General features: G+C 38.4%; 1 protein-coding gene and 1 long non-coding RNA gene across 2 annotated transcripts; one reads left to right on the forward strand and one right to left on the reverse strand.

The window, feature by feature from the left end:
* Positions 1–1,139: 1,139 nt before the first annotated feature.
* Positions 1,140–3,057, reverse strand: LOC110738431. Its single transcript, XR_002514608.1, has 2 exons — positions 2,909–3,057; positions 1,140–1,731 (listed from the first exon to the last, which is right to left on the reverse strand). It is a non-coding gene; the product is annotated as an uncharacterized LOC110738431 (long non-coding RNA).
* Positions 3,058–3,229: 172 nt separating this feature from the next.
* On the forward strand, positions 3,230–25,630 carry LOC110738430 (exosome complex component RRP41-like). The gene is made up of 7 exons (XM_021918839.1): positions 3,230–3,481; positions 4,011–4,089; positions 17,377–17,479; positions 17,586–17,706; positions 19,906–19,994; positions 24,609–24,758; positions 25,208–25,630. The coding sequence occupies exons 1-7, from the start codon at positions 3,346–3,348 to the stop codon at positions 25,295–25,297; spliced, it is 768 nt and encodes a 255-aa protein (XP_021774531.1). The 5' UTR covers positions 3,230–3,345; the 3' UTR covers positions 25,298–25,630.
* Positions 25,631–26,447: the final 817 nt, after the last annotated feature.

Below are 26,447 nucleotides of genomic sequence, written 5' to 3' on the forward strand. Positions count from 1 at the left end.
ATGTGGGAAAAGAGGAGGTTACATGGAATATGATATGATAATACCAGCTTCAAAAACAAGAATATACAATACTTTAATTTTAGGTACAATGTCACTAAACATCATGAAAAGATAAGCACTTTCATATCATGGAAAAGAAAATGACAACTTGTGTTTGTATTCTGCATGTCACAATTACTTAGAAAGCATTGTGCTTGCAGATTATTTTGGGATTGTAGCAGGTCTTACAATGTGGGGATACAGAGTGATATCAACCATTGGAAAGAAGATCACTGAACTCACACCAACAAGAGATAGTAAAGGAGATTGTCACTTCTTAGGCAGTGACAATTCCTGTGGGTGGACTTCCAGCAGTCTTATACACAACAATCTTAACCAAGGGTTTATCGTTTGTTTGGAGTTCATTATGTTTGATTGCCGGATAATAGGTCGCGGTCTACTATCCTAGATCAAATCAACAATTTATATTCCTAATCTTACTTTACCAAGTTTATACAAGATAGTGGCAAGCTAGGGTTGAGCCACAAGGACTAAGTGTATTAATTTGAGCTAATTAAACTAGTAGGAAGGATGTGAGGTAGAGAGAGGAACAACTAAAACACTACTTTAAACGATCAACAAAATATTAGGGAAAGTGGAATCCAATTACATTTATGAATTCAACAATAAATTGCAATAAGATGATCATGATCTCAATTAGGAACGATCAACACACTCAATTCACTCCCGCGCAATTAAGCATGTTAATTATCCTACTAAGATAATTCACTCCCGCGCAACTAGCCTAGCATAGGTATAAAAGGATCTAGACTATTAATCAACTCACTTCCGCACAATTGATTGAAAGCGCAATTAGAAACCTAGAATCAATTAGCTAAAAAGACTCAAAGCAATGTAAGCATCATCCATACACAATAATCAAGAATCAATTACATACTAATCACAATCAATCATTCAATTAATTAATCATAACCTTCATCCATTTCCTTAGAACAAAATCTAAGCAATCATAATGAAAAAAAAAACATGGAAATCAAGGTAAAACAAGAATAAAGCAAGAATCAAACAAGTAATCTAATTATCTACTCTAATCAACAAAGATATAAGCCAAAAACAACAATTAAAGAAAGCAATAAAGGTGAGAGAAAGTTAGAAAAGCTCATTGAATAATTGAGAAGAGAATCCACATAAATGCTTCTTCAAGCTCTCAAATCTTCATTGAAATCCCAAACTTCTCTCTCTAAAACTACTCCTAAACTAGAGAGAGAAACTCCTAATCTAAGCCTAATCCTAATTAGAGGAGAGAGAAAGTGTAAAAATCTTCTAAAGGAAGTCTTTCCCCCAAAATAGGGTCGTACACTCTTTATATTACAAGAAGAAAACGGAGAAAAATCGAAGATTAAACGCGAAGAAAACCCTGAATACCGCGCCTGCGCTCAACAAGGCCGCGCCCGCGGTGGCAGGGGTACCGCGCCCGCGGTGGGGCATCTCCGAGGCATTTACAGGAAGCCATGAAAAACTGGAAAACGCAGCACCGCGCCCGCGGTGGGCAGAAACAGGCTGCCGCGCCACGGCTAGGCTGACCGTGTCACGACAATGTGCTGGCGCTTGCTTGGTTATTGTGATGCTTGCTCTTGCTTGGTTCTTTGCTTCTTTTTGACTTCAAGGCTTCTTCTTATGAAATTTCCGGCTTTCTCTCGGGTCATCAACATCGAGGAAAGTGCTAAGTACCTGACAAATAGACCAAGAGAGAAAAGAGTGAAAGATCACACAGAAAAGCACGCAAATCAAGCTAGAAATCGAGCAAAAAGTGCATTATTCACAACTAAGGCCTAAAAACATAAACTAAGACTTTATTAACCAAAACAAGAATAAAAGGACTAAAAATAACCAAGAAAGACCAAAATAAACCTAACACTAAGGGATAAAACCACCCTAAAATGTGTCATTTATGACACTTATCCGTGTTGCGTAAATACCAAATTTTCAAGAATGCTTCGGACCAAGGAATACAATACTACAATGAAATTGTACAAATTTCAGATTTCACATTTACTATGTGAAGATCTACTTTAAAATACTAAAGTAGCATCTGAATATGATATCAGGGCCGAAAAGAGAGCCTTCAATGGCTCACCAGGCCAATCATTAGAGGACAGCAGGTCAGCAGCAGACTCCAAACAAACAGGAAAATGCTCATGAAACCTCTATAAAGATGATGCAACTCAATCATTTACATTACCTCCTCTCATTCTAATATAAAATTAATTAATGAGTGAATAAGCATGGGCAACCTAATTATCAAAATGGCAAATTGTTGAGGAAAGTTTATACCAACAGCTAAATGGCATTACCTATGCTAGTCCCTTAACCTTCACCCCACAATTCATTATCCTACACTGCATCTCCCTCCTCTTCCTTCTCCACTCACCAATCAGCCCCTGCACCATAAAAAACCAAAGCATCCCGTAAATCCAACCGGCCATTTTCGGACCACCCATCACCTTCCCAAACGCCAGCCACGAACCTAAACTCCTCCTTTTGCCCGAACCTCAAGCTTTGATACATAAAAAATTCAAGAAAACTTCAACAATACCTAAATTCGAGTATACTCGAAGTATATAAACTTAATTCGACTATAATTCAACTAATTCAAATTTCAAAGTATAATTCAACTAATTCAAACTCAAATTCAACTCTATTAGCTTGCATGCAATCTAATCAAAACGACTGAAAACCCTAAATCCGCAACAATTTAACAACCCTAACCAGAAATTCGCAAACCAAACACAAAGAACCTTTCATCTACAGTTAACCCTACAAATCCAGATCAAAATTCACACGAAAATTCGCACAAATTTTTTCAAACAAAAGTGCACAATTTCTGAAATCAAAGAGAAGAACTAACCTTGTCGCCGCTTTATTATTGAACCCTTGAGAAGCCTAGCCGGAAACACGAAACCAAAGAGAAGCTTAGCTGCTTAGAGAAGAAAGAACAGTGCCGCGAAAACGAAAACCAAAAGGAAAGCTTCTTAAAATGAATGACGGGAAACGGAGTGAAAGCCTTTTATATGTGCATATTGTATTTTCTACATTCATTAACTATGAAATACCAAATATGCCCCTGGTCCAGCACGTTGCTGGGCTGAGCCGCACTCAAACTCGCCTCCTTTTACCGCTACAACACCAGTGAAAATGTCATATCCATACGAATACGACTCATAGCCCGCTACCCCTAGACACAAGGAGAATCTCGGCAAAACGCGGCTGCCTGCATTGCATTAGGTGGTGCTTGTCTCTTCTAAAACACACTCATACACAAAACCCTGCAAAACCCAGAAAGTGATGTCTACGAAAGCAGGAGCAGCTCCATCTACATATTCTCCTTCAACCCAAAAGAAGAAACCTCAAAAACCCACCCTCAATCACTCTAATGGCGTTCGTTCTGATGGTCGTGGCTTTTACCAGTGTAGAGCTGCTTGTAATTACCCTCTCTTTCCTTTTTTTATTCATCAATTTTTTCTAGTTTATGATTAATTGCTTTTGATTCTAGTTTTCCTGCTTTTTTTTTTTGTTCAATTTCATGTTTTTGATTTTTGGAGCTTGGGTTATTGATTATATTGCATGTTGTGTTTGTTATTCGTTTTGGGTATGAATTGATACTTGTTTTCTGTCTTTTGTTGCTAATTATTTCTGGGTTTTTGAAGTGAATTTTGTATGATTTGTCTTTTGCATTAGATTGGAGAATGAGGCAAATTGGCAAAAATGTTGATTTAAATTTACACAGAAAGTTGGTTAAGAATGGCTTTACTCTTATATTACTTGAATGCTCAATGAGATATGTTCATCGTATGCACGGAACTAATTGAACCTTCTCCATTAAAGAACTTCATCATAAGCTGGGGATAGTGAAGTATGAAATTTCGATAAAGATCTGCTGTATAAAATTGACATAGTCCTGCGAAATTGTGACTCTGGTTACTTACTCAACTCTTCCTCTTATTTTGCAGACTTGAAGACTGGGGCTGTCAATGCTGCTGGTGGTTCTGCATATGCAGAATTTGGCAACACCAAGGTCATTGTGTCTGTGTGAGTTATCGATGCCTGCATGTAGACAACATTCTCTTTTTAAAATAAGAAACCTAATTATTAGATATTAGTGTCATCAGTTCCATGTATGTGGTTAAATGTGATTTATGTTTGTTCTTTTTCCTCCCGGTAGATATTTTTTTGTTACATAGTCTGTAAATTGGTCATCATTGCAATGAAGGGACTGGTCAGATAATAATTATGAAATAACTAGTAATTTATATACTATAAAACTTAATAAAATGGAACTAAGAAAAATAAATTAGTTCTTGGGTTATGAAGAGTTGTAGTAAACAAATAATACTTGTTGTAAGACTGGTAATTACTCTTGCATGGATTTCTTTTTCCTATTTTAGGAGAGTGGGACTGATGATACATTGGTTTGTACAATGTATATTGCTATGTTGTTAATCATCAATGAATTTAACTAGATTGGTATGATCACTGGTTTGCGGAAGTGGATTATAATCCTGAAAGCGTAATAGTTTGTGTTGGTCAATACTTGTGTTCACTTTTCTGGTTTATACTGCATACTGGCACCAGTCAAGTCTCTGGGTCACCATTTGGTCTCAGGTCTGTGGATAATGAGCCACAAGGAAATATCCCCTGCCAATAGAACCTCTCCCCAGTCCATGCATTGAGTGGGAGTACTCAGGGTTTGGAGGTGTGGAATCAAAGAACTGCAAGAATGTATAATAAAAAAAAATAAAGGGAAATTGCATTTGTTATTGGGACACATAGGAAAGAAAAGTTGACATGCAACTAGCAAGGAGAAATTGGATGGAAGTGTTGCCTATTAAGTGTTGAGGGTTTAGAAACATATGAGAAAGGGTTGGTTTATGTTATTTTAGGAGAATCATTCGAACTGGTCGCTGGTGGTAATTAGTGTGTGCAATGTATTCAGGAGCTAAGTGTAATATCTATGAGTGCTACTGTAAGATGGATTTTTGGAGCGTGATTTGAGATGATGTTTGGAGTGCTTCTTCTATGGAAGACATTTGAAGTGTTAAAGCCGGCAATTTTACTGTATTAGGAGCTGGTGGAAGTTGGTATATATCATTGATGCTAGGTGCTATTCCTATGAATCGGGTCGACCCACTCCAGGAACAACCAATTTGGGTCTATGAGAGAAGACACAAGCACAAGACTACAAGACAAGAGCACAAGACTACAAGACGAGCAGCAGCAAGAAGACAAAAAGAGTTAATGATCCACTAAGAAGTGTGGCAACTGATTTTGTGTGGGAAGGCCACCTTGGCAGTACATGACAAAGTTCCTTAATTGTAGGGTACCTTGTGGGGGGGGGGGGGGATGCTTAGTATATAAGAGGAAGCAATGCAATAGTAATGTTCATGTTGTTATTGGAGAAAGTAGTAATAGAGTAGCAATAGTTGTAGTATTCTTTAAGTGTCAAGCTGTAGCTAGACCATAGTTCTTGTAGCCGTCATTTTCAGATTTCAATCAAAAGTATCTAAGCCTTAATCTATTTCTTATCTTACTGTTACATTCAAGCAAACCGATTAATCTAGTCCATAGCAAGTGGTATCAAAGCGGTCGATAATGGTGACCTCGCTCACGGTGAGGGTGGAGGCAGTCGAGGAGAGACTCACCACCTTGGAGACTTAGCTCACGACCATGGATGGGAGGTTCGATTCTCAGGTAGCGCAACTCAAAGCCATTGAAGGGCGGTTTGACTCGCAAGAAGCTGCCATCAGAAGGGTGGTGCAGGCGGCCGTGGCTCAGGTGTTGGAGACGGAGTGGAAGCGGTCGGAGGAAGCTCTAGCAAACACAACCACTCGGTTGGAGGCTAGAATTCGACCGTTTTCGAACAGACCATGAGAGGCTAGTCGCGATTGAAAAGGAAAATAACTAGAAATTCTCAAGGGAAGAGCGCCACCTTCACACGGCGGCTCGCCGAGGCGGAGTTGCAAGAGCGAAGGGCCAAAAATCTGTGTTTTCGATGCGATGAGAAGTGAGGTGTGAGGCATCGGTGCAAAAGGAAGGAGATGAGCGTGTTAATGGTGGCGGAGGAGGATGAGATGCCGGAGATGGAGAATGACGTGCCGGTGGAAGCGGAAGTCGAGGTATCACTTTGCTTTGTGGTCGGAATTTCTAACCCTAAAACTATGAAGTTGAAGGGTGAGTTAGGAGGGAGAGCGGTGGTGGTGATGATCGACCCCGACGCCACCCACAATTTTATTACATTACAGTTGGTGGCGGATGTGGTGATTCCGGTGATGAGGGGTGGTTCTGTGTAGCCTTGGGGAATGGGGAGATGATAAAAGGAAGTGGGGTTCGCCGCAAGGTGGAGGTGAGGTTGGACGGAGGTGTGAAGGTGATAGAGGATTTTTTGCCATTAGAGCTAGGGAACGCCGATGTGATTCTCGGAGTGCAGTGGTTGGAGAAACTGGGATCAGTAACGACCTATTGGAAAACTCATATAATGAAGTTCCGGGTAGGGGGATGTCGGTTACCTTGACAGGTGATCCTTTACTTGAGAAGACCCAAATTTCGTTGAAGGCGATGACTAGGAACTTGTGAGGAGAAGCAGGGAGTGTCGGTGGAGTTGAACAAGTTGGAAGGTGAGAAGCTAGGAGGAGCAGCGGAACCGCAACCTTCCTGTTCTTGGCAGAACTATTGAAGCAGTTTCATGGTGTTTTTGAAATGCCAGTGGGCCTCCCTCCTCATAGGGGCCATGAGCACTCAATTGTGCTTAAAAAAGGGAGCGATCCAGTAAGTGTACGACCATACCGTTACCCCCAAATCTAAAAGGATGAAATTGAAAAATTGATCCTTGAGATGCTTTAAGCCGGAATTATTCGGCCTTCCACGAGCCCCTTCTCTAGCCCGGTGATTCTTGTGAAGAAGAAGGACGGAAGTTGGAGGTTTTGTGTTGATTATAGGGCATTGAACAAGGAGACCGTGCCAGACAAATTCCCCATCCCAATTATAGATGAGTTACTTGATGAGTTGAATGAAGCTAAGTGGTTCTCGAAATTGGACTTGAAGTCCGATTACCACCAAATAAGGGTGAAATCGGAAGATGTTCATAAGAAAACATTTCGCACTCACGAAGGGCATTATGAGTTCCTAGTAATGCCCTTTAGATTGACAAATGCCCCAGCAACGTTTCAATCTCTTATGAATGAGGTATTTAAGTCGTTTTTGAGGAAATTTGTTTTGGTGTTTTTTGACGATATTCTTGTGTATAGTATAGAGGAGGGTGAACACAAGGAGCATGAGAGATTAGTTTTGGAGAAATTGGCTACACATAGCATATATGCCAATTGGAAGAAATGTGAATTTGTGAAGCAAGAGGTAGCGTATTTGGGGCATGTTATTTCGGGGAAGGGAGTAGCTATGGATATGGAGAAGGTGAGGGCCATTGTTGATTGCGGGGAACCAAAGAACTTAAAAGAGTTGAGGGGATTCCTAGGTCTCACCGAATATTACCGAAATTTGTGTCACACAATGCTCAAATTGTTGCCCCGTTGACATCTGGTGGAATTTGGAGGCTACTCAAGCCTTCAGCCATGACAACAACCCAGTTTTGGCAATGCCGAATTTTCAGCTTGAATTTGTAATTGAGACCGATGCGTCGGGTTATGGCTTAGGTGCGGTGATGATGCAACAAGGAAGACCAATTGCCTACTTTAGCAAGCTCCTTGGGGTTAGGAATAAGGCAAAGTCCATTTACGAAAAAGAATTAATGGCTATAAGTTTAGCCGTGATGAAGTGGAGGCACTACCTCCTTGGTAGGCGCTTTGTGATTCGCACGAATCAGCAGAGCTTGAGGTTTTTAACACAACAAAGAGAGGTTGGAGGGGAGCACCAGAAATGCGCAAGCTGATGGGTATGGATTTCGAAATCTAATATAAACCGGGCCCTTCAAACAGAGTTGCTGATGCTCTGTCGCAAAGGAGGAGTCCCAACCAGCTTGGGGTCTTAATTTCATCGCAGGAGGTCAATTGGGTGACCTTGAGCAAGATATAGCCCAAGATCAGTGGCTCAGTAAGCTTAAGAAACAACTGGAAGAAAATCCCAGTGAGTGCAAAGGGTTTTCTTTGGCTGGAGGCAAAGTTTTGTACAAGGGTCGAGTAGTGGTGCCCAAAAATTCGAAATTCACTCTGAAATTATTGAGGGAGTATCATGACACTCCTATGGCTGGGCTTGATGGCGAGGTAAAAACTTACCTTCGGCTCGCTACGGACTAGTTTTGGCCCGGCATGAGGAAGAGAGTAGGTGAGTATGTGCGAGGGTGTGAGGTATGTCAAAGAAGCAAAACATCTCATCAAGGTGCAGCGGGGTTTTGCAACCATTGCCGGTGCCGGGAGCAATTTGGGATGATCTCTCTATGGACTTTTTAGAGGGCCTACCACTCTCTAAGGGAGTGAATGTGGTGATGGTGGTAGTAGACACGCTGTCTAAATATAGCCACTTCTTTGGGTTAAAACACCCCCGACATCTTTGTAAGGGAGGTGGTGCGCTTACATGGGTTTCCCTCATCGATCGTTTCCAATCATGACAAGGTGTTTATGAGTATTTTTTGGAAGGAGTTATTTAGATTACAAGGCACGCACCTCAAACGCAGTACCTCATACCACCCGCAAACTGACGGTCAGACGGAGGTAGTCAAGACTTACTTACGGTGCTTTGTGGCTAGCCAACCCAAGACTTGGGCACAATGGCTTCCTTGGCTGAGTATTCATATAATACTTCACCCCACACTTCCACCAAGATGACACCATTCAAGGTGGTTTATGGGAGGGATCCGGCCAAAATTTGGTAGATGAAAGATGATTTAACTGTGGTCTGTAGGATGGGTTGAAGGAGAGGGATTTGGTGTTGGATGAGTTACGCATGAATATCAATCGAGCACAACAGTTAATGAGATTGAATGAGGATGGCAAGAGAAGAGATGTGGAGTTCGATGTGGGTGATTGGGTGCATCTCAAGTTACAGCCATATAGGCAGCAGTCCATTGCAAGGCGGCCCTTTGAGAAGCTAGCTGCTCGTTATTATGGACCTTTTGAAGTCTTACAACGCATTGGAAGGGTTGCATATCGTTTGAAATTACTCGAGGGAAGCAAGGTGCATTCGGTTTTCCATGTGTCTCAATTATAAAAACGGGTAGGGGATGCACCAGTCAATCCTACACTTCCTGATCAGAGTACAGCAGAATTGGAGTTAGTAGTCAAGCCGGAAGAGGTCTTGGGAGTGTGTCAGAAAGAGGACAAGGGGAAGCTGGGTACTGAAGTCTTGCTCAAATGGCAAGGACTGCCGAATTTTGAAGCCACCTAGAGGACTTTGAAACCATTAACCTTTGGTTTCCATCTTTCTTCCATCTTTCCACCCTGAGGACAAGGTGAATGTCCGAGAGGGGAGTAATGCTATGAATCGGGTCAACCCTCTCCAGCGACAACCAATTCGGGTCTATGAGTGAAGACACAAGCACAAGACTACAAGACAAGAGCACAAGACTACAAGACAAGAGCAGTAGCAGCAGCAATTGGTAGCAGCAAGAAGACAAAAAGAGTTAGTGATCCACTAAGAAGTGTGGCAACTGATTTTGTGTGGGAAGGCCACCTTGGCAGTACATGACAAAATTCCTTAATTGTAGGGTACCTTGTGGGGGGGATGCTTAGTATATAAGAGGAAGCAATGCAATAGTAATGTTCATGTTGTTATTGGAGAAAGTAGTAGTAGAGTAGCAATAGTGTAGTATTCTTCAAGTGTCAAGCTTTAGCTAGACCATAGTTCTTGTAGCCGTTATTTTCAGATTTCAATAAAAAGTATCTAAGCCTTCCTCTATTTCTTATCTTACTGTTACATTCAAGCAAACCGATTTATCTAGTCCATAGCAGTTACTGATTAAAATTTAGAAGTTGGTTTCTATAATGGAGAGAAAGGTAATCATCTCATTTTTTACTGAAATGATCTTTATTTCTTTGGAAGTGTAGGTGAAGTATTTCTGCTACGGTGACCAACCTCTATTGCTTGGAATGACTTCAGAATCTTTGCATCAACATGTCTAAGAAATAGGTTGCAAAGATGTTGTGGCATATGTTTTCCATGATTGTTTAGTATGGACAAAAATATAGGATCCTTTTAGATATTTAGAAGAGGTAAATTGTAGTACTAAAGTGCGGGCTACAAGTCAAAGGGAGGATGGAGACTTGGATAGTGATATGGTGAAGAAGTGAGGAAATGGAAATATCAAAGCATGATAGAGTTTTGGAAAGTTTGAAAATTGATGTATTAGTGAACACCAAGGATTAAAGTTAAATGTAAATGAAGAATCTATTTTAATAGGAAAGATTGTTTATTCATTTTGGAGAAATCCAGGATGCTTCAACTGTTGGAGACATCCCTTCTCTTTACTGGATTAAATGCTTACCAGCTCTGATCTGAGTATATTTGAGCAACATCATTTTCTTTTTTCTATGACACTTTAGGTTTTCCCACCAGTAGCAGGTAGGAAGCTAAAAAAAAATTGGCTAGCATCTTCTCTTTCTAGCTTCAACAATATGCTTTTAAAAAAGATGCATATTGAAGGTTCAATTTTCTTTCCACTTAGAATATTATGAATGTGAAAATTTTCACTCTTGATTTGATAGGTAATCAGATAAGGTTTATTTTTTTGCGCGTGCGCGTGTGCGTGTGTGTGGGCGCTCGTGTGCGCGTGCGTGTGTGCAGTGCGTGCGCACGCGTCCGTGGGTGTGTGCGTGTGCGGGTGCGTGCGCGTGTGCGCGTGAGTGCGTGCGTGCGTGTGTGTGTATTCTTAAAACTTTATATCTTTGCCATTAAAGATTTCATATAGCTGACTTTTGCTAGTGTTATGGGTTGGCTTGCCTTTGCTTCATATACATTATACTATTATAGTGTTAAGTGGTATTTATAGCCTTTACAAATTATCATAGCTACTGTTAGTAAATGAGACTTTTAGAATTCAGCAATTAGTGAAGAAATCAGTGAATAAACTTGAATGTACTAGAGTTATTAGGAGTAGTTGAAATGCAAAAAGTTGTGACTCTTCATTGTATCACAATAATGTAGAAGGCATCCCTCACCCCTATATAAAGTAAGTACTCTTGTACATATAAAATAATATAAGAAATCTTCCTACTTTCTTTCTACATACACTGTCCAACATTGCTCTAACAATTGGTATCAGAGCCTTATGATCTCAAGGGCCTGAGAAAAGAAAAAGAAAGAAAAAAAAAAAGACAGAAGGTAGGAAGAAGAAGAAACTGAGCAGTTGAAGTATGGCTTCAATGTCAACCTCTTCCACAACTTCTATGCCAGCACCTCCTACTTTCACAGGAGAGAATTATGATTATTGGTGCATAAAAATGAAGCTTTTTCTAAAAGCAAGTGCTTTGTGGGAGATAGTGGAAATTGGTTTTGTACGAAAACAAGGAGTGCATTACACAGAAGCACAATTAAAGAAGATAAGTGATGATGAGATGAAGGATGCTAGAGCCTTATCTCATATAATCAATTGTGTTTTGACACAATCTTCCCCAAGATCATGAGAGCCTCATCAGCAAAAGAAGCTTGGAGTCTTCTTGAGGAGGAGTTTCATGGCGATGAAAAAATCAGAAATATTCGACTCAATACTTTGAGGAGTCAATATGATAATATGAAGATGAAGGAGAATGAGGATATAAAAGGTTACACTTCTAGATTCATGGAAGTTGTAAACCAAATGAAGATTTATGGAGAAGAGATCTCAGATGCAAAAATAGTGCAAAAGATCTTAGGATCTTTGGACAGAAGGTTCAACACAATGTCCACAATAATTTTTAAATCTAAGGACGTCACAAAACTCAGTGTGACGGAGCTAATGGGTTCGTTGCTTGCCCATGAGCATAAATTTGCAAAGGATGACCTAGGGAAATCCCCACCCTCAGAGATTGCTTTTCCATCAAAGTCTCATAAAAAAATTCCATTCAACAAAGGCAATAACCGGAAGAATCAAGGGGCCCCACGATCTGACAGAAAAGACAAGGAGCAGCCACAGTCCAAAGGGAAATTCCCTCCATGTGGTATATGCAATAAGACAAATCATCTTGAAAAAGATTGCTATCATAAGGGGAAACCGAGTGCAGCCATTGCAAAAAACTAGGCCATTTGGAGAAGGATTGTTGGCACAAACAGAAGCAACAATCGTCAAACACAAATGCTCGTGCTTCCAATGAATCAGAAGACTATTTGTTTTATGTACGTCAAGTGATGAGTGCCTGTACCAGCAAGGAAAGATGGTTGATTGATAGTGGGTGCACATCCCACATGACAAACAATTCAAGCTTATTTTGCAAGCTTGACTCTTCCATCAAAGTTCCAGTTCGTATGGGGAATGGTGCTGTTGTACAGTCCACTGGAAAAGGCACAATTGGTGTTCAAACCAAGAAAGGTATGAAGTACATCAATGATGTCCTCCTTGTTCCAGATTTGAATGAGAGTTTGCTTAGTGTTGCTCAGATGGTCAACAATGGTTATTCACTTGTCTTTGAGAATAACCATTGCACCATCATCGACTCGAATAAGAAAGAGATTGTAAAAGTCCCGATGGAAAACTAAAGCTTTCTATTGAAGTGGGATTATCCGGTAGAGAATGTGAATGCAGCAAACTCAAGCAACACATGGCTATGGCATAGGAGGTATGGACACTTTAATATGCGTGCTCTCAATGAACTTCACAAGAAAAATCTAGTGAGAGATTTTCCTGCAATTTGTGTATCTAATGATCTTTGTGAGTCTTGTCAATTTGGCAAGCAACATAGGCTGCCTTTCCCGAAGGAGAATGTGTGGAGAGCATCAGGAAAATTGCAGCTTGTTCACACTGATGTTTGTGGACCTCATCGAACTTTATCTCTTGGTGAAAACAAGTATTTCATCCTTTTTATCGATGATTTCACCCGCATGATGTGGGTGTATTTCATGAGAGAAAAACCTGAAGTTTTTAGTGTTTTCAAAAAATTTAAAGCACTGGCAGAAGCTCAAAGTGGCTGTAAACTACAATAAATCAGATCAGATCGAGGCAAGGAGTATACTTCCTCTGAATTTGATATTTTTTGTGAAGATGAGGGAATTGAACATCAGCTTACAGTGGGTTATACACCTCCGCAAAATGGAGTTTCTGAACGAAAGAATAGAACCGTGATGTAGATGGCTCGCTGTATGTTAAGTGAGAAAAATCTGCCAAAAAAATTCTCGGCAGAAGCAGTTCGCACATCTGTTTATTTGCTTAACAGACTGCTCACAAAAGCGGTTCAAGGCAAAACTCCAATTGGAGCATGGAGTGGAAGAAAGCCAACAGCAAAACACTTAAGAGTATTTGGATCAGTTTGCTATGCTCATATTCCATCTCAAAAGAGAAGCAAACTAGATGCAAAAGCCGAAAGAGGAATCTTCCTTGGCTATGATTCACAAGCCAAAGGATATCAACTTTTCAATCTTAGCAATAAAAAGATCATGATCAGTCGAGATGTTGAATTCGATGAAGATGCAAGTTGGAATTGGGAAGAAGAGAAGGTTGAGAAGAAATTTTTTTCAAGTTGACAGTGAAGTGCATGATGAGCCTAGAGATGAGAATATCGAAGAAGTTCCTTCCACTCCTATACAAGTTGGAAATGGCACTGGCGAAACTAGTGATGATGATAATGCCACGGGTCCTAGAGGTAAGAAGTCTCTCTCGGATTTGTACGAGGAATGTCCAGTCTTTCACCTAGACCCGGAGGAATGTGAAAGATGTTACCTTGGTGTTGAAGAGCCCCAAACATATGAGCAGGCTTTTGAAGACAAAAGGTGGCAGCAAGCAATGGAAAATGAAATCAATATGATCAAGAAAAATCAGACTTAGGAGTTGCTTGATAGACCAAGTGATCGCAAAGTGATTGGCGTCAAGTGGGTCTACAAAATCAAATTGAATCCTGATGGGACCATAAGCAAGTTCAAGGCTAGATTGGTCGTCAAAGGATACTCCCAACAAGCAGGAATTGATTATGGAGATACATTTGCTCCGGTGGCTAGGCTTGACACAGTTAAAACTCTGATTGCTTTAGCAGCTCAAGAGACATGGAAGATTTATCAACTTGATGTCAAGTCTGCCTTTCTCAATGGTGAACTCGAGGAGGAAATCTACATTGAGCAACCTCCCGGATTTGCTATTAAAGGGCAAGAAGGAAAAGTGTGCAAGCTGAAAAAGGCTCTTTATGGGCTAAAACAAGCGCCACGAGCATGGTACAGCAAGATTGACTCATATCTACTTGCACAAGGGTTCAACAAAAGTAAAAATGAGCACACTCTCTATGTGAAGAATCAAGGAGAAAATGATTTGCTCATTGTTTCACTCTATGTTGATGATCTTCTTGTCACGGGAAACAATTCAAAGATGATCCTCTCGTTCAAGGAGGAGATGAAAAGGAAGTTCGAAATGACAGACTTAGGCTTAATGAATTATTTCTTAGGGATGGAAGTTCATCAAGCCGAAGATGGAATCTTCATCTCTCAAAGGAAATATGCAAATGATGTTCTTAAGAAATTCCATATGCAAAACTGCAAGCCAGTCAGTACACCTCTTGTAGTGAATGAGAAGCTGTCTAGACATGATGGACGAAGGAAAGCTGACACTAGGCAGTACAGGAGCTTAGTTGGAAGTCTACTTTACCTAACAGCCACAAGGCCAAATTTGATGTTCGCAGCAAGTTTGCTTTCAAGGTTCATGAGTGAACCAAGTGATGTTCATATGGGTGCTGCCAGAAGAGTGCTCAGGTATATAAGAGGAACTGTTAATCAAGCTGTGTGACTTGAGACACAAACAGGAAGAAGCTACTGAAGTTCTAGTAGACAACAAATCAGCAATTGCTATTTCAAAAAATCCAGTTTGTTTCAGCAAGACAAAGCACATGAAGATTAAGTATTATGCACTTCGAGAAGCTGAGCAAGAGAAAGAAGTGAAGCTGATTCATTGTCCTACTGAGTTCCAGTTCGCTGACATTTTGACCAAGGCTTTACCAAAAAGCAGATTTGAGTTTCTCAGACTCAAGCTTGGTATGATGGCCAAAAGTCTCAAGGAGGAGTGTTAGTAAATGAGACTTTTAGAATTCAGCAATTAGTGAAGAAATCAGTGAATAAACTTGAATGTACTAGAGTTATTAGGAGTAGTTGAAATGCCAAAAGTTGTGACTCTTCATTGCATCACAATAATGTAGAAGGCATCCCGCACCCCTATATAAAGTAAGTACTCTTGTACATATAAAATAATATAAGAAATCTTCCTACTTTCTTTCTACATACACTGTCCAGCATTGCTCTAACAGCTACATTGTCATCATCTATCAATCAATCAATCAATCATCTGTGAATACAAATTTGTTCTAATGTCTAACCTTATGTATACTGTCAATGACATACCCCATGCTTTTGATTGATACTGTTGATCTTTTTTTCTTGTTAGTAACGAGTTCTGGACAATGAAAGACCTAGCCTGCTTTTCTATATTTCTTTTTTTTACATGAAAAGTGTGCATCTGAGGTGTACATGTGGCTGGGGACTAACGTGCAGGAAGCTACAAGTTCGATTGAATGATTGGTTCACTATTTGAGTTATAACTGATTGTGATTTAAGTAATCCTTTTGGTTAGCTTAGTGTTTGTTCTTGTTGGACAGAATTTATAGCCTTATAAGCCCCTAGAGGGTTGTAACCTTCTTGCAGGTGGGTCTGAACAAGCAGTTTAGACCATCAGGTTGTCGTCTGATATTAAAAAAAGGAAAATTCTTCCCTAGAATTTGGGATGCAGCATTCAAATCTGCTTTTGATGAGTTTTTGAGTTACCCTGAAAATAGGCTAGTTTCTTTCAAGTGCTTGACAATCAAAGTTGCAGGAAATTGACTTCCAAATATTTGGAGCCATCTTCATCTGTAATTTTACAAGTGGCATGCACATCTTTGGCTTAGAGAATAAAAAGAGACGATGCTGAAGGATTTGATCAACCAATACTTTGACCTCTCTACAGAAACCATTGTCAGCCTTGCTAGACTGGATGTCTTCATTTTAGCATATTTCTTGTGGATATCACCCTTATATCAGTTCCATTGCAAATAGTCATTCTTGTGTGATAAAGTTATAAAATTTTAGTGTCCAAACTGGGAAAATACTTTCTAGCCATGAACCAAACACATCCAATTAAAACCTGAGTTTCTACCTCTATCATGGTGACCTACCTATCGATCTAAATATTTTATCATCTTCCCAGTTGTTTGGAATTTCACGTTGAGTTAGATACCAATTCTTTGAGCTCCATTCCAAGACACTGTGCTGCCTCTCTTGCTTCCTACATTGCATAGTTTATCCAGTGAAAACCCTTTTGATGAAGTCTTGCTCAATTTTATCTAGTTTCCTAGCTATGTTAATTGACTACTAACATGAAGTATATAGGCAAACTGGAATTTGATTGAGCTGGGTTAATCACCCCCTTTTCACATTTAAATTTCTGTCCTGCAAGTTCCTCTCAGAAAATCTGGTAATTGAATTGAACCATGTTAGTTTGGTTGGAATTTGTTACTTGTAATCCCGTCTTTGCATGGTAAACTTTCTACCATGTTATCCATTTGTATTATTGGACACATCCCCAGTAGGGCATAGTGGTTTGTAATTGAACATCATATATACATTATTTTTCCCAGATATAGCAGAAAAGTTCGAAACAAGAACAGTGGCAACAAGGCCAACAACATTCCAGTGTCCTTCCAATGTTACAGCTTATGAGTATGAGCTGTTGTATAGACTGCTTCTGAAATCTGAATAACCTGTTGAAAACTTTAACAAATAGTAAGCATATTGTTCTTGATTCGTAAAATTAACATAAATTTCGTTGCAGTATAAGTATTTTAGTAGTGGTAGGCGGCATAGATGTTGTAGCAACAGTGGTTGGAAGTGCTTTACCTTGTATTTTAACCACAGGATTCTCTGTTGGTAACTGCAGTTAATTGATTTTACTTTGGTGTTATTAGTAGTCAGAAATTCCATGAGCATTGGCTACTTAAATAGTTCAAGTATTCTTTCTTGAAATCCAACAAGTGAGTTTTGTGATTTCTTCAGCAAGTCCTTTTACTTTCGTACGTGTTTTTTTTTTTTTGTAATTTTTTTTTTTTTTTTTTTTTTTTTTTTTTAAGTTTCAGACATAACCATTAGTGTGTTTGAACTGTAAGCCTTTGTAGCGTACAATTGTTTATGTATAATATATTTCGTGGGTAACAATTACATGCATTTTTGTTACTTCAGATTTGGACCAAGAGAAAGTAAGAAGGCAATGATGTACAGTAATGTTGGCCGGCTGAATTGCAGTGTCAGCTATACACCTTTTGCTACCCAAATTCGTGGACAGGTACATAATTTTCTTAAGTACCAAATAGGTGATCTATTCTCTTTGTGCTTTGTTGTATTACTCATGAAGTTTTTCTGCATAATATATGTATAATTAATCTTTTTAGGGCTCAGAACACAAAGAGTTTTCCTCAGTGCTCCATAAAGCTTTAGAGGGTGCAATTTTACTGGAATCATTCCCCAAGACAACCGTTGATGTTTTTGCATTAGTAATGGAATCTGGTGGAAGTAAGTTGCCTGCACATATAATATAAGTTTCTGGATATATGGTAAAAAGCTCAACATTACACGCAATGACAATAAATGATTTTTGGAATGATGGATCTTTTCAGCTAAAATTGTCATTAACTCTTTTTAGCTGTGCTCTGCAATTCTGTTTTGGTTGCAAGATAGAAGTTTACATAAATCTAGTTTCATTTACCTTTGTTTATTGTCATATACTCATATGCTGTTTCGGTAGGTGTGGAAAGAGTCAACTCAGTTTCTGTAACAACACTAGGGCATAAATAAATATTTTAAGATACCTATTCTAAATTGGAGTGATGGGGAGAGGATTGAAAGGAACACAATCGGTTCAATGTGTGTTACTCCCTTCATTTTTTTGTAAATGCATCACTTGGTGATGCGCAGAGTTCTAGGAGAGTAATATAATATTGTGAGTGGGTGAATAATTTATTATAGTAAAAGTAAGATGAGGACCATGAAAGAGAAAGTATGTGAGAGAAAGTAGATATTTTTTATTATTTAAGTGGGGACCATGGGAGAGAGAGAAATGATAAAATAATTTTAGTGAGGTTTAAAGTAAGAGAGAAATGATAAAATATAGTATAAAGTTACCAAAGTGATGCATTGAAAAAAAAACACCCATAAAAGGAAAGTGATGCATTTAAAAAAAAATAAAAACAGAGGGAGTAAATCATTTTAAACCCTAAATTTGATTGATGTGGAACCTAATATTATAAGTGAAAACTAATCAAACTCTCACTTCTGATATTTTAATTGGGGTTTTGACTTCCTTAAACTACCCCTAATCTAAATAATCAAGTAGTTATCCTAATTTACCCTCAAAATTAAAATTAAAGGTTTGTGTATCACTTTTGAAACACAGTAAATTCCACAAAGGAAAATATCAAGTTATCTGCAAAAACTGAAAATAAAAAGTAATACAATGATCCTTTATATAAGGGTCATTTGACTAACATAAACCTGAATATAATCAAAATTTTAAATCTTTATTATCTTAAGTTATCTCACAGCCATACCAGTGATGGGTTGGGAAAATGTCACAACTCACAAGGAATTTTAGACATAGGGATTTCCTGACTCTAGCAACCGTTTTGCTTCATTAGGATAGTTCTACTAGGATCACAGAAAGGGCAATATTGTTTTGATTTTGTGTGTCTTTGATGGTTCCCCCCTTACCCTTCCCCCCTCTTATATCTACATTCTTTCTTTCTATAAATTTCTCTACTATGTCGGTTGATTGATCCTTCCAATTACCCTTTTGCTGTTGGGTTCCTTTACCCGGATAATAAATGGGTAATCAACTACCTCTACAATCCTCGAGTACCTGGTTGTCACTTACTCACTTTTCCTGCAGCCATGCTCTATTCCTCTTTGTACTATTGTCCCCACCATCTGGTCCATAATGCCGTAGCCCTTCCACTGACCCCTTCACTGCCTGTGCTACCTCTCCCTTGTAGCTGCAACTACTTTACTATACCTGGATCTTTATTAGTACCATCTGGTCCATAATACCGTAGCCCTTCCACATCACAGATTTTAACTCGGGGGATTATGTTGGTAGAAATCAGAAACCTTGACAACATATTATAGATCTAAACAGGATACCATTACCAAATTAGTTTATTACTCTCCCCACATCTACCGATATACCTTCTAAATCTTTTACTTGTTATAAATCTACAATGGAGAAACCTTTTAGTTGATGGGAATGGGTGAGGGGAAGGAGGATGTTGGTGGTTGGTGGGGGAGGCCTTGAGAATTCCCTAACAAATCAAATTATGTGATTATATAATCCCAAACCTTAATCTTCCTGTTTTTCTCTTATCCTTGTGTAAGCTCAATGGTCTAGTTAGAAAAATATTTTAATCTTGGGAGCAAAAGTTTGTTCCTATAAGGATTACTATCCAAACATTTCCTTTTTTCATTGGTAGTTTCTGGAGGTAGACTTATATGACAGAATTATAAAAAAAAAATGCTTCCTTAATATTTTATACTTCTGATTTTTAGGTGAGAAAAGGGGGGGGGGGATTTGGTTGGAATATATGCTTTGATTTTGAAAGATTTAGTAACACATTTACTGGCTTACTGCCAACATAAAAGAGAGATTAATTTATGCGTCATTTTACATTACATATTTCGCCCCTTGTTTAGCTTTCATGAACATGTGACTCATGTCTCCAGGTGATCTCCCGGTTATCATATCATGTGCCAGTCTTGCTCTAGCTGATGCGGGGATCATGATGTATGATATGGTTGCTGCTGTTTCTCTGGTATGCTTCTCTACCAAAAATAATTTTCCCACTGACTTGCCTTTTGGATTGCAAGAAGAATAATATTGGCCTCTATGCTGAAATCCATTTCCTGCTATCTGTCTATCATCTTTTGTGTGTATGCTCAATATTTCTAAATTTGCGGATGAAACTCAATCACTAATTGAATCCATTAATATGGATTTAATGACCAAACCTTTGTTGTGCATTGTTATCTACTTATCTCTTCTTTTGTTGTGTATTGACATCCTGTTTGTTTTTTGTTCTTAATACAGCCCTAGCCAGCCTAATCCATCCAAATGCTGTCATTGTGGTTGACCGGCCTCACAAATATTTCTACCTTGTTGAACACTAAATTCCGGGTGCCAAAATTCTTCTGATAGCTCTTGAAAAGTTCAGAAATCCACAATTTTCAATGCCATATTCATCTCTATGTCATGCATACCTTGGCCATTGTTCGGTGCTCATTTAACTAAGAATTTGGAATTACATGAAAAAAAATCCTTTATACAGACAATCTGATGACCTTCTGCCAAACCACCCGTTTTTTTGCTTTGAAAAAGACCTTAAAGTCATTGGAAAGTCAAAAGAAACTCCCACTGTCCCCTATCGTGTTATATGGCCCATTTCTCATCTACCTAAAATCCATAAGTTCCTAAGTCACAACAAACCATACTTGATTTCTCCTAATGTCCAGATCAAACTTTTCCATACAAGAATTCAAAAAATTATGAATAGAAATGAACCTAATAGATTAAAGCCAAATCTCAAGAAAATATTCACATTTATAATTATAATAAGGCAAGGATATGGTAATCTAAGAACATCTCTTGCAATTTGGATTTTCCTGATTTTTGTTATAGTTGAGGACTTGAGATATTAGCTTTGTTATTTGGGCTAGGCTTGCATTGTCCTATATTAGTATGTGCCCAAGTATCAGGCACAACCTTTTATGAAAATTTTGCTTGATTTTGGTCCAATCACAAATTGTATAACTATCATACAATCATACCCACATCTGATTATTCTGACTCGGGTACTTGAGTTAAAATAAGTAGTCAGCATTCCGTAGGATCAATAGTAAGGGTTTAACTTGCGTCAAAAAAAAAAAAAAAAAAAAAAAAGAGTAAGGGTTTCACTGTCATCAAGTACAACTTCCTACTCCTTGTGTGTCATGCCTTCATAACTCACACGGGATGTAGCGTTTCGTGTTCCAAGGGTGAAAATAAATTTATCCTCAATTACAGTTTGCAAATGGGAGTCAATTTTTCTGAGGATGATAGAGTTTGGCTATAGAGGTTGTTTGACATTGATGAACTCAGATTTTAGATTTAAATTTGCTATTGGATTTTATAAGTAGGGGCTTTGGGCTTACACATTCATGTTGGGGTCCCTGGGGTAGGGATGTTGGAGGCCTATGGGCGCTATGCATATAAATGTTTTGACATGGTGAGTGGAATAACTACTGTGTGTGCTCGAAGTTACCATTTGTTGCTGAGGCTTGTCGATGCTAGCAATATGATTGTGTCTGGGAGCATAAATATGTATTATGAACTGCGGAAATATTAGGTGAGCTTGATAGATTTGAGACAACAAGACAATGCCTTATGATTTTGGTAGATTCTCCAATGGAACTTTTTTGCCTCAACTTTGATAACACAGACAGATGTCAAAGAGTGGCGTGACAACTGTGTGGTCTTTGCAGGCGAATCACGAGAAGAGCGAAAATTACTGTAAGAACAGAATAAATGTTATTGAAAACTTCTCTAGTATGGTTGTGATTTAATTAGTTCAATTTCTTTGTCCTCTTATCTCTAGTGGTTTTCGAGATTATTGTGCAAGCACATGAAGAAAATGTTGCTGTTGCTTAAATGCCAAGTATCCTGGCTTTCTTCTGTCCAGCTGGTGTAGGAATTTGAGTTTGCTCTCAATTAGATATTGTGCCTATGCTGGTGAATGTTATTTATTTTCAATGATATTTCTTCATCTATATGAGGTAATGGGCACAAGAAAGACTGTAAGGGCTAGGAAACCTCAGCAACAAAGAGGGACTCAACCTTCTAGGTTTGTACTACTTCCTAGGTCTCTGAGGTACCTAATGCGACTGAGAGAAAATTTGCAGTCGTTTTGATTAATTTTCTACTTGACCTGCTTGCATTTAAGGGGTGAGACTGGTTATATTTAACTTTCCCTCACACAGATCACACACTTAGACAGAAATGTTGTGCCCATGAGGTAGTTCATAGATTAAATGTTTTGACACCACTTGACAGATTTTGTATAGCTTGAGAAGCTATGTTAGGAAGGTCTTAAGGTGAAGTTCTTTATGCATAGTCAGATTCTTTATAATCTCTCTGTCAGCAATGCTTTTGGGCGCACATTTAGGTGAAGTTCTATTATGTGCCATCTGCCATTGATGGAGAGTAAAAGAATTTAAGTGCTAGCTTTATTGTTTTGGATGGAGGATATTTTCCTGCCATATCTCAAAGGAGTTCACAAACCCATGTTCATTTTATTCCAAGCTCTTGATAAAGCTTCGGTAATTATGGAAATGGCCCTACTGCTCCTTCAACTAGTAATAAAACTCTAACTGATGCCCTAATGCAATAGCACCTCCAATTTCGATTAGAGTTGTTCGCCTGAATCAGTGTAACTGGTACCTATCGATTCTCAGTTAGTATGATAGGGACCAGCGCAAGAAGTCCCCTGCACTCGTAACCATGCAGAATAAAGGAGTAGTTTAAGATTGTGATTAGTGGAAATGACATCTAAGAGTTTGCTAGAGGAAAGAATTACAAGTGCAGGGGGAATGCATTTGAGTTTGTTACGGCTGTAGAATGGTGAGAAAGTTAGAAAATGTGATGTAACAAATAGAGGAGTATTTTAATGCCATTGTAGAATGTATTGTTGAGTGATTCACTGGTAGAGAGCCAACCTCTCAACCTGTTGCTCAGTTTGTTTTTAGAAACCTTCTACTAATACAATCATTCTTATATATATTTATAATTTCTTCAAATTCTCATGTCTCTCTATATTACTGGTAGTCAGCTAAGACAACTGAGGTCTCAGCGTAGAGGTAATTTTTTACTCAATAAGTGGCTACTGGCTAGGGGTCTTGGTTTAGATCCTGGTTAGGGTTACGCTGGAGCAAACTTATAGCAAAGGATGCCTTAGAACTTACTATGAAGGATAGAAAACATGTTCTTTAATTGAAGCATGAAATAGATATAAGTTGGAGAAATGAGCTTGTGCAGTAGTCATGTATATTGTATCTTGTAGGGGATACATTGCTTGAACTACTACAGCAGTTCATAAATACAGTGCGTCTGAATAGATTATATTGGTATGCTTAGGATTTTCATGGTTTGCATAACATTGTTGATAGGTGAAATGTGCTAAATTTGTGTGAGGGGAAAAGGTTGCATAAAGGAGAAGATAAATTGGGGAGACTAAAAGCATGGAAGAAGAAAAAGCGAGGGCAGAATGAGTTGATTGATTAATTTACGATTAACAACTTCCGTGCAATAAGATTAATCACCTCATCGCTATTTGCTACTGCACATTCTTTCATTTTTTTTTTCCTTATTACTCTCACACTTCTAAATACCTTCATTTGCATCATATTGCTTCTAACTGAATGTAGAACTCTAGAAATATTCTGGGTGTATTAATTCATCTTTCACATATATGTCCTGGAAGTAGGGTTCTAGTTCCGGCATTGAAGTTTATGATTTTGAAGATATTTGTTTATGTTAAAAAGTAAGGGTTCATTTTTCTCATAGTTTAATGTGGGAGTAAGAAACAGAAGGAATTTGTTTGATGGGATTTGAGGGAGCGAATGGGAATTTGTATCCCAACATAGCAATTTCTCTTGTTTGTGTCCTAAACCATTAACACCCCCCCCCCCTCCTCCTTGTGCGGGGGGGGGGGGGGGGGTGGGGTGGTAATTGGGAAAGGAGTTGAGAGAAGCTGAAAATGACTAAAGTGCCATTAATGAGAAAGGGGTAAAGAGGAAAGATGTAAGAGTATCAATGTAAATTCCTTAATTAATTCCAACGTATTTCCATCAACTTCTAAACAAGGGATTTGTCTTACCATCATAAAAACTTAACTTCCAATTCCTTATCCATATCTCACCCTCAGTCCCTCGATTCTCATTCCTGCATATAAATAAATGAGGTAAAGATGTGACAAATATCAAATAAAACGATACAAATAGCGTTAAGAAATTAGGAAACTAAATATCAAAATCAAGTTGAAAAAAAAATGAATAAACAGAATAATGCCTCTATTAACATGATACACCAAGGCGGCAAGGCACCACAATTGATAAATCAAATTATTATGATTGAACAAAATCAATTTACAGAGAATCAAAGAACAAGCAATTATTGCAAAGACAAAAAAGTTGCTAAGTCGGAGAAACTCAACTAGCAATTCACCGAATTTTGTGAAGAAGTAACTTTTGCCTATCCAAGCTTTTGATTCTCTTGGATTAGTAGTATTGGTGTATTTGGGAATTATAACGTTTTGCACAATCTGCAGAAAATGAGTTGTATAATGTGAAATTTAGTTTTCCTTAAGTATTCTTATGATATTATCTCACTTTTGTAGTCATCTCTTGGGCCAAATCTCATCATTGATCCTCTTCTAGAGGAGGAACGTTGCCAAGATGGAAGCTTAATGTTTACCTATATGCCTTCTCGTTCTGAGGTCACACAGTTGGCTATTACTGGAGAATGGACAACCCCAAAGATTCATGAGGTATAACAGAGTTTTATTTTTTGGATATCGTCTTTCCATTTGGGTATATTGATGTCTCATTTCTGATTCTCTATCTGTTGCCTTGTAAATTTTTGGATGTATTGTTAGTGTGAAGCTTGAATCAAACCAGATCATTAATCTGAACTTGACATTTCCTGTTAGCTGTTCCCTTTAATTCTCTATTTGCATGTGTTGTCCGTTTATCATCTGTTTTTACTCTATGAATTACCAGCTCTTCATAACTCATAAAGCACTTGGAAGTGATTCTATGAAGTTTGAGCTGCTTGTATTGATTTATGCTGCTACATATCTGCTACTGCCAGTAGAACAATACCAGTAATTACTGTGTTGGCTGTTCTCACTAATTGTCTGTTCTGGTTATATCAAGTATGCTGTAAGTGTAGTGAAATGTGAATTTACGAAGTCCTAATTTTTGAAATATGAACCAGGGAATGGAGCTCTGTTTAGATGCCTCTAAGAAGCTTGCTGATATCATGAGATCGTGCCTGAAAGAAGCTGATTCTCCTTCGAATGAGTAATTTGAACCATTTGCATGTAATCACCCCCTTCTTCCCCCCAATTATTTTTCTGCTAAAAAAACTCTCTTTTCCATTCAGATATGCTTTCTACCCAAACCATGATTTTTTGTTTTTTTTTTTTTTCTTTTTTCGTCTTGATGGTAGGAATTTCACTGTAGGATATTCCCCAATTTTGTCACTAAGTTGTTAGATACTATTTATTCCTCTGTATATACCATACTTTCAACTGGTTTACTTTTAATTAACAACTTTAAAAAATAGAGAAAATTATCATGTAAGCATACAATTTCAGTACTAGCATAAGAAGAAAGGTTAATATCTGAATTTTTTTTTCCTTGGTGTATTCTTGTTGGTTTCAATTTTTTTTTTGTGTGAAAAATATCATGTGTATTTCTAATGATATTTCAATGATCATTACCACTTACTAGATATTGAATGCTGATTTCATCTACTATTTGGTTGTTTGTTTGACATGTTTAAGTAGAAAATTTGTTCCAAAAGGGAACTAGAAAATTGATATGGTGTTTTGTTGATCAAGGGAATTTTTTTTATTGGACTCGACTTTCCACAAATTGGTAGAAATTTGTTTATTAGACCCTCTAGGGAATTTTGAAGAGGCCTCGACTTGGCTTTTAATAAAGTGGGGGGTCTGGGGGAAGGGGGGTATATGATCATGGGCGGATTCAGGGGTGCTCAGCCCGGTCATGGCCCACTTCATTATCCAAATAAAAAATATACAAGTTTTTAAAGTTGTGTTTGGAATACAGTGAATTAGTTAGCTCAGTTAGTCAGTTAGCTTATGTGCGCAATTTGAGCCGGTTATTGAAGTCCAGGTTACTTGTTCGACTCCGTTAGCGGGTTTCCAACTAGTTTTACTAGAGTGGAGGAGGCGAGGTCTAATATAGGATCAACAATTAAAAAGCCACTTAGGCTTATGGGCATGGAAAAGAGCAAGCCTCTCACTCAGGTCTCCTTACCAAATAATTGGCAACCTAACTGCGATAGTCGGGAAGACTTACTTTCTCTCTTTCTACGTTATTTTACCTCGCTCTCATCATCTTATGATGAAAAGCAGGTGAAGTCATTGCGCTATATTGTGGAAGCTATTGTGTGCACGCAATTATCATATTCCACTAATTAATGCACAATT

This window comes from Chenopodium quinoa, unplaced genomic scaffold, assembly GCF_001683475.1.
Source record: "Chenopodium quinoa cultivar QQ74 unplaced genomic scaffold, ASM168347v1, whole genome shotgun sequence".
NCBI lineage: Eukaryota > Viridiplantae > Streptophyta > Magnoliopsida > Caryophyllales > Amaranthaceae > Chenopodium > Chenopodium quinoa.

Excerpts from the sequence above, each read along its gene's own strand:
- LOC110738430 (XM_021918839.1), top strand. The coding sequence starts at position 3,346 with ATGTCTACGAAAGCAGGAGCAGCTCCATCTACATATTCTCCTTCAACC. Across the intron at positions 17,707-19,905 it reads AGTAATGGAATCTGGTGGAA|GTGATCTCCCGGTTATCATA; the intron begins GTAAGTTGCCTG and ends TCATGTCTCCAG. Across the intron at positions 24,759-25,207 it reads CAACCCCAAAGATTCATGAG|GGAATGGAGCTCTGTTTAGA; the intron begins GTATAACAGAGT and ends AATATGAACCAG.